Raw genomic sequence first — 14,493 nt, 5'->3', positions numbered from 1 at the left:
CTAGCCTCGTCTGCCTTTTATTTCTTCTGTCCCTTAGCAGAAAACGATTTGTCTCACTCAGGTGGGCTGCAGACTGTCTGGGGTTATCCCAGTAATCCGTCTCTGAGCGGGCATGAATGACTGGGGAAAGGATTAGCGACCGATGAAATGATGGTGTGAAGGCCTGGTGGCTGCCTGGGGGTCCCGCTGGGAATCCCTTGCTTTCAGCCTTGGGCTTCCTCGTGACACGAAGGCTGGTGGACCAACTGACTGCAGCTTCCCAGGGTGGCCCCGTTTAGGTCATAGCAGCTCCTGTCCTGTTTTCTCAGACTGCAAGACCTCTCATCTGGCTACTGGGTGCTCGTGGTGCATTTCACCCGGAGAGAGGCCATCAAGCAGATCGAGGTGCTGCAGCACGTGGCCACCAACCTGGGACGCAGTGAGTAGTACCGGGGGGACTCGGCGACGGGACCAGTCCCGCCCTCCCTGTGGGCAGCTTGGGGCTCAGGTGTGACCTCAGGGTCTGCCCGGGAGGCCGAGTGCCTTGTGGTGTCCAGTGGCGGAGGCTGGTTAAAATGCCAGCGCCCTCCACGAGGCCTCTCTTGGTCCCGCACATGACATTTGGCCGGAGCATCGTGGCTGTGAGGAGGGAAAGTGAGATGCTGAAGAGAGCGGGGCTCCTACCAAATCCCAGCCCGAGCACCTAGTGGGGGGGGTCTCGCCTCTCTCCCTGAGCCAGGGTCAGTGTCAGCTACAGGATCAGTGAAAAGTCCTTGCACTTCTCAACCCACCTGGAGTTTGCGATCTGCCCCGTTCATCCAAGTTTCCTGGCCAGTTACAGGCTAGGGTCTGACAGGGAAAATCAAGGTCTCAGGGTGCGGCGCTCCGTCAGGAGAGAAGGCTGCTGGGGCGCTGGCTCCCCTCCGCCATTCTTGCTGCCCTTCCCGCCCTTGCTGGGCCAAGGAAAGCCAGCACCCCTTAGTGGCTTACTCCTGCCCTTTGTCTGCAGGCCGGGCCTGGCTGTACCTGGCCCTCAACGAGAACTCCCTGGAGAGCTACCTGCGGCTGTTCCAGGAGAACCTGGGTCTCCTGCACAAGTACTACGTCAAGTGAGTGTCCGGAGCGCTGTCTCACGCCGCTCCAGGGCGCCCGCGCCCCGTCCCAAAGTCTCCCGTCACACGCAGACACCGCGCTGTGGCACCCCGAGGCCCAGCCTGGCGGTGCGTGCTGAGGACACGTCAGCGATGGCCAGAGGGCCAGGGGAGCTTGCCTGTGACGGCCCTGGCCAGGTGTGCTGGTTCCGGCCGGGCTCCTGGGAGCGGTTTGGTGCCTAGTCGGCCCCTGCCCGATCCCCCACCCAGGCCTCAGTCCTGACTGGAGGCTCAGCCTCCGCTGGGGTTGCCGCGGGAACAGGGGATTTAGAGCTGCTGCGGCCCCGCCCCGTATCTGAAGACAGGCAGGGCAGTAAAGTGTCGTATGGCCCCGAAGCCAGCCGGAGAGCGCTGGAAGGGGGTGGGTGGAGACACAGGCAGGGCAGTAAAGTGTCGTACGGCCCCTAAGTCAGCCGGAGAGCGCTGGAAGGAGGTGGGTGAAGACCGCATCAAGCTTGGGGTGGAGGGACGCCACATGCCTAACCTCAGCGCAGCTGGCTTGCGGGGGAGGCGGGGCCGCGCTGGTAACCAGACCCAGAACTACCCTCGCCCCTTCCCGTGTCTCGCAGGAATGCCCTGGTCTGCAGCCATGACCATCTGACCCTCTTCCTGACCTTGGTGTCTGGGCTGGAGTTCATTCGGTTCGACCTGGACCTGGTGAGACGCCACGGCTCTCGCTGCTCCTGGGGGCAGAGGGGCGGGCGGGTTGGGCGCGTGGTCCCGCTCAGGGAGCCTGACGGGTGTGACTGAGTCTGAGCGCCGTCCTTTCCGTTCAGGTGAGGGAACAGCTCAGGGTCTGACCAGTGGAACGGTGTGGGGTTGAGGTGATTCTCTCTTGGCCAGAATTCCTGGTTTGGGGGACTCCTTCCTGTCTCTCTGTCCCACATTGGAGAAAAGCCGCATTGCCTGGAGCATTTTAGCACTGGAGTATTCTCCTTCGTGATCAGGACGTGAGTCGTCGTCGAGAGACGAGGCAGGTTCATCCCTGTGCCTCCCGGGATCCTGCGAGCCTCTCAGCTCCCTGCTTCCCGGCCTCCCTCACGGTCACGGTCACGGTCACGGTCACGCACTGGAGAGGTGCAGGGCGGCCCAGGAGCTGCAGAGGCTCCTCTGCAGTCTTGTCAAGATGCGCACAGCCGCCCCGTCCTAATTGGGTCACCAGCCTAGGTCCCAACCCCGGCAGCACAGACCGGAAGAGGAACTTGGCTACTGAAAAGTAGTAGAAACTGGAGCAAATGAGCGACTCTAATATACGAGAGGTCAAGGAGGGTCAGAAGGCCCAGTGGGCACTGTCATCTCTGGGCCCCAAGTCCACAGCCTTACAAACCACAGCCGTTCACAGTCCTCCTTTGAACAGCTTATTTCTGGATTTAGCACCGTAAGGACATAGATTTCCAAAGAAACACCGGCCTGGGAGGGTGTGAAGGCAGATCCTTGGAAGGCCGTGCCTTTGGGTCCACCCAGGCCTCCCATCACCCAAGCCTGCCTCTCCCCTTCTCTCCCCAGGACGCCCCCTACTTAGACTTGGCCCCCTACATGCCCGACTACTACAAACCCCAGTACCTGCTGGACTTTGAAGACCGCCTCCCCAGCTCGGTCCACGGCTCGGACAGCCTCTCCCTCAACTCCTTCAACTCCGTCACCTCCACCACCCTGGAGTGGGACGACAGTGCCATCGCCCCGTCTAGTGAGGGTGAGTGCCCGGGGCAGGGAGGGGTCCGGCCTCTGTGGCGAAACGGATTTGGAGCCGCGTAAGCCTGGCTGAGGGGAGTCTTTCTTGGCTGGTTCTGGTCCAGTGGTGGAAATTCGGAGTTAAACGGGGCCAGTTGTTTCCCAGATCTTCATTTCCCCAGAGTCCCTGTGGTGGCTCAAAAACTGATACTGGGGGTAAAAAGCCAAAGTGAGATCTTACGAATGTTAGACCCTTTTCCAGAAACCTGTAGCCATATGCCCAGGGCCGTTCTCTGAGGTCGGGGGGATTAGCAGGGCAGCCTGGAAACTCTTCCTGACATTCCAGGGGTGAGTGCCACCCACTTCAGGGGAGTTCATCCTACCCTCGATTTTAGGTGGAAAGAGTCTATAAGCGAACCCTAGAAGGAGGGAGGACCTGATGGGTCTAAAGTTTGGAGGAAGACTTGCCCCCCTTTCCCATGGGTCCATCGATTTCTGAGTCCCTCCCATACCTGCCAGCATGTTGGAGGTGTTCACACTCATCACACTCATGCCATCAAAGACTGAAAACGTCCTCACGCCTGTAGGTCATTTGTTATCTTGGTCCAACAACTGGTTGGAACAGCCTGATTTCTTCCAAACCTTCGGCCTCCGTGTTCATCTAATAAAACTGGCTGTTTTCCCCCCCTCGTCGCCTGTGGGGACCAGAGCTCTTCATTTATGGGACCCCACCTGCAGGGAAGGGGCTCCAAGCACAAGTTCAGCCCCAGGGACTCCCTACAATTGCATTAACATTGAGACCTTGACCTTCTTCTTTCTTTATTTCTGCCTGTGCTGTGGCGCTATGTCCCAGGGAGGGACATAGACCCGCTGTTAGCAAGGCCTGTGTCGCTCGTTGTAGAAGCAGGAGATGGCAGCTCAGTCTCTTTGGGTTGGGCTCAGGGGCTTTCGCCAGAAGCCGGAGGGACAGGCCTCAAGGGAGCTGCCAGATTGCCCAGGGAAAGAAGTGTCCCCTTGAGCCCACCTCATCTCAGCTGCTGGGGGTGGAGGGAAGGAAAGCAGGGACAGGAAAGGAGGTTAGGTACAGGGGAGCCATGTCCTTCTGGGGTTGGAACCGATTGCCCCCAGGTCTTTCTAGCTGGTCAGAGGCTACTGGGCCAGTACTGGAGCTGAGAAGGAGCTGGGGTCCTCAAAGTTCCCCTGATGTTGTCAGATAAAATGTAGAAAGTTTAATTTTTCCTCTCTTGTTTTCTCCCAATGTCTCCCACCCTGTTGCCCCCACCCTCCCTGCCCTTCCACTGCCTGTGTTTCTAATCTTCAGTTTTGTCCCTCATTTTTATAGATTATGATTTTGGAGATGTGTTTCCAGCAGTGCCGTCTGTACCCAGCACAGACTGGGAAGGTGGGACAGAGTCCGCTGTTACCCTCTTTTCCTGTTTTGCAACGTTTCCATACCAAGCTTGCTGCATGATTCAAAATCAGCTCATTATTTATAATAATGTCAATGATCATAATAAAGCCAAGTTTGGTGTTCTGGTAGATGGAATTCTGCAGTAGAACTTGACCTTGAGTCCTAGGCCAACCCCTTCTCCCAGTGCAGGACTCCTGCCTTTATGCAGTGGCCTTGTGGAGTCACTAAGTGTCTGCGTTTCGGGGACACACGGATCACCCTTCCTGACTCCAGTGCCAGTCGATGCACCAGATGTGCGCAGGGAAACACTGCCTTTGAACATGTGGGTTGTAGGCTCCTATTCAGGTCAGATGCGCTTCTGTACCAGAAGCATCAGGAAGCAAAGGCAGAGGGGCTCGATTCTGTTCTTAATGGCTTCCCCTCGGGTGTTTTTGAAAGAGACTGAGGTCCAAATGAGGGAAATTGCCCTGGCATGACTGAAACTCCCTCTAGGGAGATTCTCTTCGAAGTTTTAAGGCCGACTAAAATAAAATCTGTCAACCCTCCCACCCTGTCCACTAGGTGGCAGCAATGCTTGGGCATTTTTCTGCTGGTGACACCACTTCTGGGCTCGAGAACAGTCATGAGGATTCCTGGGATCATTCCAAGCAGAGGGCATGTTTCTGAGAAGGTTAATCCTTCCTCCTTAAAGCTGAGGCCATAACCAGACCCGCCTTACTAAACAGCCTCTTGCCCCGTGGGCCACTTCCACCCAGGATGGGGGCAGGGGGGCAGCCTCTGGAGGAGGAGGTGCCGACTGGTCACCCAGAGCCGCGGGACGGCGGTTCTCCCTGCTGCTCGGAGCTGAGCCCCGTGTTGTTAGAGCCGTCATCTGATAGATGATCTTTTCCCAAGTAACGCAAGTGTGCAGTAGCTTAAGTTAGAGGGAAGATATCGCATTGGGAAAAATAAATTATGTCACCTGGCCAACAGAGTACCATGGAAGAGTCCCCCGTTTTAAGTTAAGATTAGCTTGAAATCCAGAATTCCATCATAACAACATCATTTATCCTTTCAGCCTCTCTTCTCGCAGCGCACATGCTGGGCATTGATTCCGCCCCCCTCCCCCCTAACAACTAACCCCCTCCTGACCCAGCTACCTGCTGCCTGTTGCAGTCACTTGACAAGCAGGGCCTGAGCCTCGTCTGCAGCCCTCCAGAGCTCCCTGTGGCCTGAGAACTAACAGCCCAGTCACACTGCTTGCTCGGGCCGGGCCGGGCTCCAGGGCGGGCTGAGATTGTCCCAGCAGCCATCTCCTGCTTTCCTGAGTCCCTAGAGCACTGAAGCCTCCCTGAGCCGGTTCTGGAAGCTTCCTTGGGGAGGCTTTGTCTTCTCCTCAGACCTGGAGGAGAGCAGGATTTGGAGGGCAGCTCTGGGCCCTGGGGTGGGGACTGGGGAGGCCTTCCCATGGTCCTTGGCTCATTTACATAACTGGGGGGTAGGGACTTCCCTGGCGGTCCAGTTGGTTAAGACTCTGCGCTCCCACTGCAGGGGGCACGGCACGGGTTTGATCCCCGGTCGGGGAACTAAGATCCCGCGTGCTGCTGCGAAGCACAGCCAGAAAAAAACCAGAACTGGTGGGTATCCCAGCCTTGACCCCCACCACGTCCGATGGTCTGCTTGCCCACCTCTTGGGACCCCCTCCCCAAGGGGGATGTAACCGCACATCTCGGGCTGGACCAGGAACGCGTGGGCTTGGCAGGAGGCCTCTTTCACGCTGAAGGGCAGGCTTTTCTGCATCTGAGAACCAGGGTTCTGGCTGGGGTCCCTGGACATCTGAAGACAGTCTCATATTTCACTAGTGTCTTTCTGGCAGAGCTGGGAGTTGCTTTTTGCCCCCTCATTTGTCCTTATATTAAAAGACAGTGTACTTCTGATGATGTGCTGCGTCAGCAGACAGCTGCCCAGTGGTTTCCAAGATCCACTAAGCGGGTTGGCCCTTCCAGGTGAGGCTGAGGGTGGGAAGCATGTTTGCCACGTCTCCTCTGGCAGATAAAGGCCAGCAAGATGTGTGCGAGCTGCAGCTGGAGCGTGAACATCCTGTGTGCTTTGCCGTTAACTGTCACCCAGGCTCTTCTGCCAGCATGGGCGGCCTCCCATCTGCCACTGGATAAACACCCTATGTGCTTTCATGCTGACACTCCCACCCCTCTGCGTCCCGTTCCAGTGACCTGGGATGGACGGTTGGAGGTGAGGGCAGCCGTTAAACCAGCTCCTCTCTAGAGGAGCTGCGTCATCTCCCAGGGGGGAGCCCTGGGAGAGTGTGTGCCCAGAGAGGACCAGTAGGCAGGCTGAGGTTTGGATGAAATGGAGTTCTCAGCACCCGCCTTAAAGGGGTGCCCGGTGGGCTATCGAAGGAGAAGGGCCCACAAGACATCTGTGGCGGCGAGGGGCAGCCGCTCTGCGCACCTTTCTTTCTCTGCCCTGGGTCCTCCTTCCTGCCCCTCCCCCTCGCTCTTCACCCTTGGACCCTATCCTGGCCTTGCAGCCTCTGTACCCCTCATTTTCTCTGATCCTGGCTCTCTTCTCTCTTCCTTTGTTCCTTTGTATCTGCCACTGTGGGGGACCCTTCAGAGGGCTTTGGGTATCTCAGTCTGGTCGGGGGTGTCTGGCGCTAAAGGAGGCTCTAAGGTTAAGCTGAGAGGTGTGCAGCCCATCTTTTGAGGCATCAGGGTCACCATCCCCAAGGGGCTTAAGCCTGGAGGCTGCTTAACCTTGGAGCTCTTAACTCAAACTTGGCCACATTGTTGTGAGCTCTCGGGGTGGGGGGGGGCCCCAGTGGTGGTGGTGATGGCATTCCTCCAAGTTGCTCTTAAAGCACAAATCCCGTGTCCTGTTGGCCTGGGGCTTCTACTCCTGAAACAAGGCCACCCCGATCAGATTTCCCTGAAAAGAACTCACCTGCCTCCCTCTTGAGATAAGGCATGCTTTGGGGGCCTGTGGTCCCCAGCTGGTGTCTGACGGGCTGTCTCGTGTTTCCTGTTCTCCCAGATGGAGACCTCACAGACACTGTCAGTGGCCCCCGCTCTACTGCCTCGGACCCGGCCAGCAGCAAGGCTTCCACCAAGAGTCCCACCCAGCGCCACAACCCCTTCAATGAGGACCAGGCAGAGACCGTGTCCTCCTCCGACACCACCCCTGTGCACACCGCCTCTCAGGAGAAGGGGGAGCCCCATACCCCGGACTTGCCAGACACCTGCGCAGAGCTCGAGGTCATCAGGTCAGTGGGGAGGGGCCTCGAGAAGCTGGGTGAGTGTCCTGGTGTCCATCCTGTCCACTCCTAGCATCACTTTTTAGTGCACGCAGAGTAGGACCTTCTCCCCCCCGGGGGGCATTTGGACATCTTCCCGGAGACTAGGTACCTCACCCCTGCTCAGTAGTTCTTTGATCAAGAGGAAACAGAGGGCCCGAGCCTGGAAGATGGGTGACACAGGCATCAACATGGCCGGCCTCTGGGGCCGTGCCCAGACTGCTGGGGCATTTGTCTGGTCCATCCAGAAAGCACCTTCAGCCTGGACTTCGTTCCAAGGGAGTTCTTGGACATTAGAGCACAATTTCTGAGATTCGTACTAATTCTAGTTCAGCATGGCTCGCTGCAAGAAGAGCATCTTCATCGTACTGCTGGGGACGTAACAGGGAAGGAGGAGGTGGGTGGCAGGTTGGGATACTCTTGGCCCAGAGCCTCCTCGGCTCCCTGACCTCCCTGGCTCCTGCTCTGGAGTCTCTCCACCCTGAATAAGAAGATGTGCACGTCAGACCTCCCAGAGGCTTGCCGGCCCAGGGTGGGGGAATTGCTCCCCAGTGACTGGGGCCAGGAGTCCAGCTCCCACAGGCTGGTTGGAGTCCAGAGCAGCTTGAGTGGTTCAGACCCAGGGTTGCTTAGCCAGGCCCACTTCAGCCAACTCGGAACCACGGAGTTTGAGCTCAGAAGGCTTTGATTCTTTTGAATTATCCTAATGACCCCGCACGGCAAGGAGGGTCAGCTCAGGGTCGGCTGCCCACATCCTAGGGGGAGGCTGAGTAGAGGGGGCCACTGCTCTGACCAGCCATGGCCTGTTTTTGTTCCCTAGAGCACAGCTAGCCCAGTGGTACCATCAGCTAGAACTCACAGGACCCGCTCAGGGCTTCCTCTGGCCGCTGCCGTCTGTGCCTCCCTCGTGCTGGCCCTGCCTCTGCCGGCAGTGGGAAGTACTTGGGGCCCGAGCTTCTGTCGGCCCCCGGCCTCCCGCCTAGTGCTGCCTGGGACCGCTGAAGCTCTGGCTGTGCTCTCAGAGGTCCCTCACACAGGATCACCTCTTTTGAAAGACATTGTTTTATAAATGATTTTTTTTTTTTTTTTTTTGGCTGCACTGGGTCTTCGTTGCTGCACACGGGCTTTCTCTAGTTGCGGCGAGCGGGGGCTGCTCTTCGTTGCGGTGCACCGGCTTCTCATTACGGTGGCTTCTCTTGTTGCGGAACACGGGCTCTAGGCCCATGGGCTTCAGTAGTTGCAGCACACGGGCTCAGTAGTTGTGGCTCGTGGGCTTAGTTGCTCCGCAGCATGTGGGATCTTCCCAGACCAGGGCTCGAACCCATGTCGCCTGCACTGGCAGGCGGATTCTTAACCACTGAGCCACCAAGGAAGTCCCAGATCACCTCTTTGGACCCAACCCATCTCGTTGCCCTCAGTACTGGGGTGCTCAGATTCAAACCTCTCCCCATCACTACCATCCAGGGTCACCAAGAAGAAGAAAATTGGCAAGAAGAAGAAGCCCAGATCGGATGAGGAAGCAAGTCCACTCCACCCGGCCTCTACCCAGCATACGTGTGCCAGGCGGGGCAGTGGTGACACCCTCGTCAGCAGCCCAGGCCCCGGGCGGGTCTCCCCAGACAAGACCCTCGCCTCCGCCGGGGAGGAGACAGAGGGACCCGGCAGCACAGCCGAGGGCAGCGAGCGCTCAGAGCCCGGCCAGGTGGGCCTGCTTATCCCGGAGATGAAGGACACCTCCATGGAGTGCTTGGGGCAGCCCCTGAGTAAGGTCATTGATCAGCTCCACGGGCAGCTGGACCCCAGCACCTGGTGCTCCCACGTCGAGCCCCCCAACCAGTCCTTTCGGACTGGCTCTCCCGGGGACGCCCCGGAGAGGCCGCCATTTTGCGACTTTAGTGAGGGGCTTCCAGCCCCAATGGACTTCTACCGCTTTACCGTCGAGAGTCCAAGTACTGTTGCATCAGGTGGCGGCCACCATGACCCTGCAGGGCCTGGCCAACCGCTGCATGTTCCTGGTAGCCCTGCGGCTGCTGGCCAAGAAGAAGAGGGAGGAGGACGAGGGCCGGGACAGGCGCCTCGGCCCCTAGAGGACACCCCGGGGGAGACGCAGGAGCCAGAGGCCCAGGAGGTGGAGACCCGGTTGCCCCTGGTCGGTGAGGGACCTGTGCCTGAGCAGGAGCCTGGGACCCAGGAAACTCTTTGCCAACTCAAGCGAGACCAGCCCAGCCCTTGTCTGAGCAGCGCCGAGGACTCTGGGGTGGATGAGGGGCAGGGGAGCCCTTCGGAGATGAGCCACTCGGCAGAGTTCAGGTGAGCCAGTCTGTCTGTGCCGCTTGCCTGAGACGCCCCTGTCGTCGATCAGGGCACGTTGGGCATCTGCCCTCCAAGTACACCAAGCACGACTCCCGGAAGACCTAGCCTGGGCTGGGAGGTGGGAGGGGGGTGCGGTCCTCCCCTCCCTCACTTTGGCTCCTGGTGGGGGGCGGAGCCGCTGCCAACATGAGACCTCGGGGTGCCTGCCTCGGCCCCGTGCATGTGTGTCGCGCGTGTGCACCGGTGCGGCCCCTCGCGGCCCTGCCCGGCCTGACACCGCGCCCTCCTGCGCTCGCCCCTCCCACAGGGTAGACAACAATCACTTACTCCTGCTCATGATCCACGTGTTCCGAGAAAACGAAGAGCAGCTCTTCAGAGTAAGTCCCGGGATCTCAAGAAGGAGCGAGAGCCCGCGCAGCAAGGGCGAGGCCGGATGGGCCGCCGCTTCCGCTTCCGCTTCCGCTCCGAAGGGGAAGCGGGCTGTCTGGGGCAGCGCGGGGCCACAGTGCCTGACCCCTGTGCTTCGGCCCCTCAGATGATCCGGATGAGCACGGGGCACATGGAGGGCAACCTGCAGCTGCTGTACGTGCTGCTCACAGACTGCTATGTCTACCTGCTCCGGAAAGGTGCCTGCCGCCCCCAGGCTAGGCCAGGGCAGCTGCCGAGGGCGCGTGGAGGATGAGGCTGACGCCGCCCTCGTTCCCTTCCCCCCGCCCCCCGCCCTGAGTGTCATTGATCAGCACAGAGTGCTGAAGAGCACAGAGTGCTGCCTGGCACGTGGTGATGAAACGGGTTGGCAGCAGTCCCAGCTGCCCCAGCACATGAGCCTGGGGCCCCCCTCCATGAGCACCCCATGTCGTTCTCCTACCTCGCCACTTCAGATCGCAGGGCAAGGACGGGTCCTCATGGAGAAAAGGTCTCAGAAAATGGGGCAGGGGGAGGACAGAGAGGCCACTGGGGGTAATAGACATTGGGGTCTCCTCTCTCAGGGGCCACAGAGAAGCCATACCTGGTGGAAGAGGCTGTTTCTTACAATGAACTTGACTATGTGTCGGTGAGTACAGGCCCCGTGGCTGGTGTGTGCTGTAGGGCAGGGCTCCTCGGGCCGCCCCACCTCAGACCTGCAGAGCAAGACTGACCCCTGCCTCAGCCCCGGGGGTGGGTGCCAGCTCTTATCTCTGAGCAGCTTCTCTACCTGAGCCGGGGATAAGAAGCAGGCTTGAGGGTACCTCTTCCTCCGCTGTGCATCTGACCATCCCTCCCCACCTTGTGGTGACCTCAGAGTGCGCTGCCTCCCTCCCCAGCCCGCCCTCAACCTGGCCCCGGCTGCCCCTTCTGGCAGCTGCGGCCAAGCCCCATGTGCATGTGAGGGTGTGGTTTCTGGCAGGTGGGCCTCGACCAGCAGACAGTGAAGCTGGTGTGCACCAACCGCAGGAAGCAGTTTCTGCTGGACACGGCGGACGTGGCCCTGGCAGAGTGAGTGACACGCCCCCTTCTGCAGGCCTGGCGAATCGGCACCTGCCACTGGCCTGGCCACGCCCTTGGGGCTGGAGGGTGGCAAGTGGGGTGCGAAGGGCAGAGAAGCAGGGAGGTGACGGGCACACTGACCGACGGGTGCCCTCAGACCCTGAGTGGCCCACAGAGAGGAAGGGGGCCGGCAGGAGTGATCCCCACAGCAGAGAAAGCGCAAGCCCGGCTGCGGGGCCTTGGGGCCACACGTGCCCCCTGTGCTTCCATACGGAAACTGTCCTGAGATCAGGTCTTTGTACAAGTCCTGCTGCTTCCCTTGAGGTCACAACCCAAGACCCCTCGGCCGCTGGGAAGGGTTAGGCCTTTCCCGGCCGCGGTTTGATGATCATGGACTGCTGACGCGTCACTGCCCCACCCGCCACCCGGAGCTGTGGTCCCAGCCAGGTCCTCCCCGCAAGATCCTGTGACCCCTTCGGGCCGGAAGTCCCCAGGACTGTGCCATGTCCCTTTGAGGGGTGGGGGCCTCAGGCCTCTGACAGCAAACCCCACTCCGCGTACAGGTTCTTCTTGGCTTCTTTGAAGTCAGCCATGATCAAGGGCTGTCGGGAACCACCCTACCCCAGTGTCCTGACTGATGCCACCATGGAGAAGCTGGCACTGGCCAAATTTGTGGCCCAGGAATCTAAGTGTGAGGTAAGCACCTGGGGAGGAGGGGGTGTCGTCCCCAAGATGACAGCCCTGGTATTAGGGTCAAGAGGTGCAAATAGGTGCAAATAACTGTCTTTAGCGTTTCTCCATCACCCACCTGGGAGGGGCTCTCCCTCCCGGCCTGTCCCCCTCCCCACTTGGGGTGTGTCCTGACCCCGCCAGCCAGCGGCCACTCCTGCTTCTGGCCCAGACCTCACCGCTCTGTCCCCTGCCCCCTCCCCAGGCGACCACTGTTACTGTGTGCTTCTACGGGCTCGTGCACTGGCAGGACCCCCAGGATGAGTCCCTGGGCCGCATCCCCTGCCACTGCTCACCCCCTGAGGGTGCCGTCACCAAAGAAGGCATGCTGCATTACAAGGCGGGCACCTCCTACCTGGGCAAGGAACACTGGAAGACGTGCTTCGTGGTGCTCAGGTGGGAGCCCCCGCAGCTCTGGCCCGGAGGTTGGGATGGGGGACAGCGCCCTCCCCGTCAAGGGCTTTGGAGCAGATATCCCCTGGGATCCCAGATCTTCTCTGTAGAGCCAGCCACCTGGGGCCCAGGGAAGCCCAGAAGGCCCCAGGTGAAGACCAGGGCTGTCCCCAGGGCTGGGGGCACGCGCTCCCTGCTGTGCCTCTGCAATTCTTCCTCCACCCTCCCTGCCGTAGAAGGCAGGCCCCGGGCTCCTTGGCCTCTGGGGTTCAGACCCCAGCTTGTGGGGGGTCCCTGGGATCTGTTCCACCTGGCCCCCAGTTCCTGGGACAGGCCTCACCCCTGCCACGTTGTGCCCCTGCAGCAACGGGATCCTCTACCAGTATCCCGACCGCACTGATGTCACCCCTCTGCTCTCAGTGAACATGGGGTGAGTGTCCTGGGCAGTGGGAGGGGCCGGGCAGGTGTCGGGGCCTGTGTCACTGCCTGAAGGTCAAGGCTCCGGCTGGGCCTGAGCCTCAGGGCTCCCGTCCTCCCTGGCTTGAACTGGCTCTCCCTCCTGTCAGTTGAGCACCCCCCTCGGCCCCACCCCCATTTAGTGCCCTGGGGTCTGCTGAGCTCTGGGTGAACAGGGAGAGGGTGGGGAAGCAAGAGGAGCTTCCTGCCTGGAAAGGATCCCAGCAGGTAGGGGAGGCGTCCCCCGATCTGATAGGGGAGGCGGTCCTTTCCCTGGGAAGCGCTTGACCTGATGGGGAGGATGGACACACACACACACACACACACACACGCACACGCACACGCACACACGCACGCATGCGTGCGCTTGGAGGAAACATCCGGCCTGTAAGGGGAACAGCAATGAATGTGCACTGATTCCGAGAGGGCGGGAGCCAGGAGCTGATTCTCAGCCCCTCACCTGGCCCTGCTCAGGTATCTAGACGAACCTTGGTGATTGTGGATAAAAGGTGTTACACAGAAAAGGGGCAGGGCTGCCCAGCAGCTTTGCGCCTCTCCTTCGAGCCGGAGGGCTCTGGCCCACCTTCTGGTGTCCTCCAGCCCTCGGGACTCCGGGGCAGGCCAACCCCAGGGGCTCCGCCCGTGCCCCTCGCCCCCCTGCCCCCTTGCTCCCTTGCTCCCGTTTCACCCTCCACCTCTGGCCCAGGGGGGAGCAGTGCGGTGGCTGTCGGAGATCCAGCACCACGGACCGGCCCCACGCCTTCCAGGTCATCCTCGCCGACCGGCCCTGCCTGGAGCTGAGCGCCGGCAGTGAGGCTGAGATGGCTGACTGGATGCAGCACCTCTGCCAGGCCGTGTCCAAAGGGGTGAGGGCCTCCTGCCCCACCGCTCACCACCTCCCAACCCCACCCCGGGTCCCCAGGGTCCCTTCCCCAAGCCCATGCGAGTCATGCAGCGGCCTCTGAGGACCAAGATGGGACTTCCAGGGGCCAGCCCAGGAGTGAACCCTGGAGGTTAGGGCCGCCTGTGGCCTGACATTCCCACCATCACCCCTGTCGGCCCCTGTACTCCTGGCCTCTGGAGGGAGGGGCAGAGGGGCTGGCAGGCCCCTGACGCGGGGAGTCCTGGTGCAGACCAGCCCTGGAGAGCTCCAGCTTGCCTCTCCCCTCCACTCTGCTGGTGCCTTCAGGTCATCCCCCAGGGGGTAACTCCCAGCCCCTGCATCCCCTGCTGCCTGGTGATCACGGATGACCGCCTCTTCACGTGCCACGAGGACTGCCAGACCAGCTTCTTCCGCTCCCTGGGCACCGCCCAGCTGGCCGACATCAGCACCGTCTCCACTGAACCGGGCAAGGAGTACTGTGTCTTGGTGAGTCGGGTGGGGGGCGATGGAGGCAGGCCCTAACGAAGGAGCGCTGTGTCTGCTCACCTGGGGCCCCCGCTCTCCCCAGGAGTTTTCCCAGGACAGCCAGCAGCCCCTCCCACCCTGGGTCATTTACCTGAGCTGCACATCTGAACTGGACCGATTCCTGTCTGCACTGAACTCTGGGTGGAAAACCATCTACCAGGTACCCGGCTGCCCAGGCCCCTGCGGAGTGGAGCCGTTCCCTAGGGAAAGGAGCCCCTGCACGGCA

The 14,493-nt window shown here is 60.5% G+C and overlaps 1 protein-coding gene across 2 annotated transcripts in view; it reads left to right on the top strand.

The window, feature by feature from the left end:
* Positions 1 to 14,493, top strand: part of PLEKHM2 (pleckstrin homology and RUN domain containing M2) — a 38,080-nt gene that overhangs the window by 22,078 nt on the left and 1,509 nt on the right. The window contains exons 3-19 of one of the 2 annotated variants that reach the window (XM_033433019.2): positions 309 to 418; positions 989 to 1,088; positions 1,700 to 1,787; positions 2,637 to 2,823; positions 4,144 to 4,203; positions 7,243 to 7,471; positions 8,966 to 9,811; positions 10,122 to 10,191; positions 10,350 to 10,440; positions 10,804 to 10,868; positions 11,202 to 11,290; positions 11,845 to 11,977; positions 12,216 to 12,406; positions 12,768 to 12,833; positions 13,566 to 13,725; positions 14,049 to 14,228; positions 14,311 to 14,427. In XM_033433019.2, the coding sequence (XP_033288910.1) occupies positions 309 to 418; positions 989 to 1,088; positions 1,700 to 1,787; positions 2,637 to 2,823; positions 4,144 to 4,203; positions 7,243 to 7,471; positions 8,966 to 9,811; positions 10,122 to 10,191; positions 10,350 to 10,440; positions 10,804 to 10,868; positions 11,202 to 11,290; positions 11,845 to 11,977; positions 12,216 to 12,406; positions 12,768 to 12,833; positions 13,566 to 13,725; positions 14,049 to 14,228; positions 14,311 to 14,427 (2,782 nt within the window). The remainder of the gene's footprint in view (positions 1 to 308; positions 419 to 988; positions 1,089 to 1,699; positions 1,788 to 2,636; positions 2,824 to 4,143; positions 4,204 to 7,242; positions 7,472 to 8,965; positions 9,812 to 10,121; positions 10,192 to 10,349; positions 10,441 to 10,803; positions 10,869 to 11,201; positions 11,291 to 11,844; positions 11,978 to 12,215; positions 12,407 to 12,767; positions 12,834 to 13,565; positions 13,726 to 14,048; positions 14,229 to 14,310; positions 14,428 to 14,493) is intronic. The other variant, XM_033433020.2, reaches the window with a different exon arrangement.

The sequence above is a fragment of the Orcinus orca genome, chromosome 1, assembly GCF_937001465.1.
Source record: "Orcinus orca chromosome 1, mOrcOrc1.1, whole genome shotgun sequence".
Lineage (NCBI taxonomy): Eukaryota > Metazoa > Chordata > Mammalia > Artiodactyla > Delphinidae > Orcinus > Orcinus orca.
Note: the sequence above shows the minus strand (reverse complement) of the source record. Positions and strands in the feature narration are given on the sequence as shown.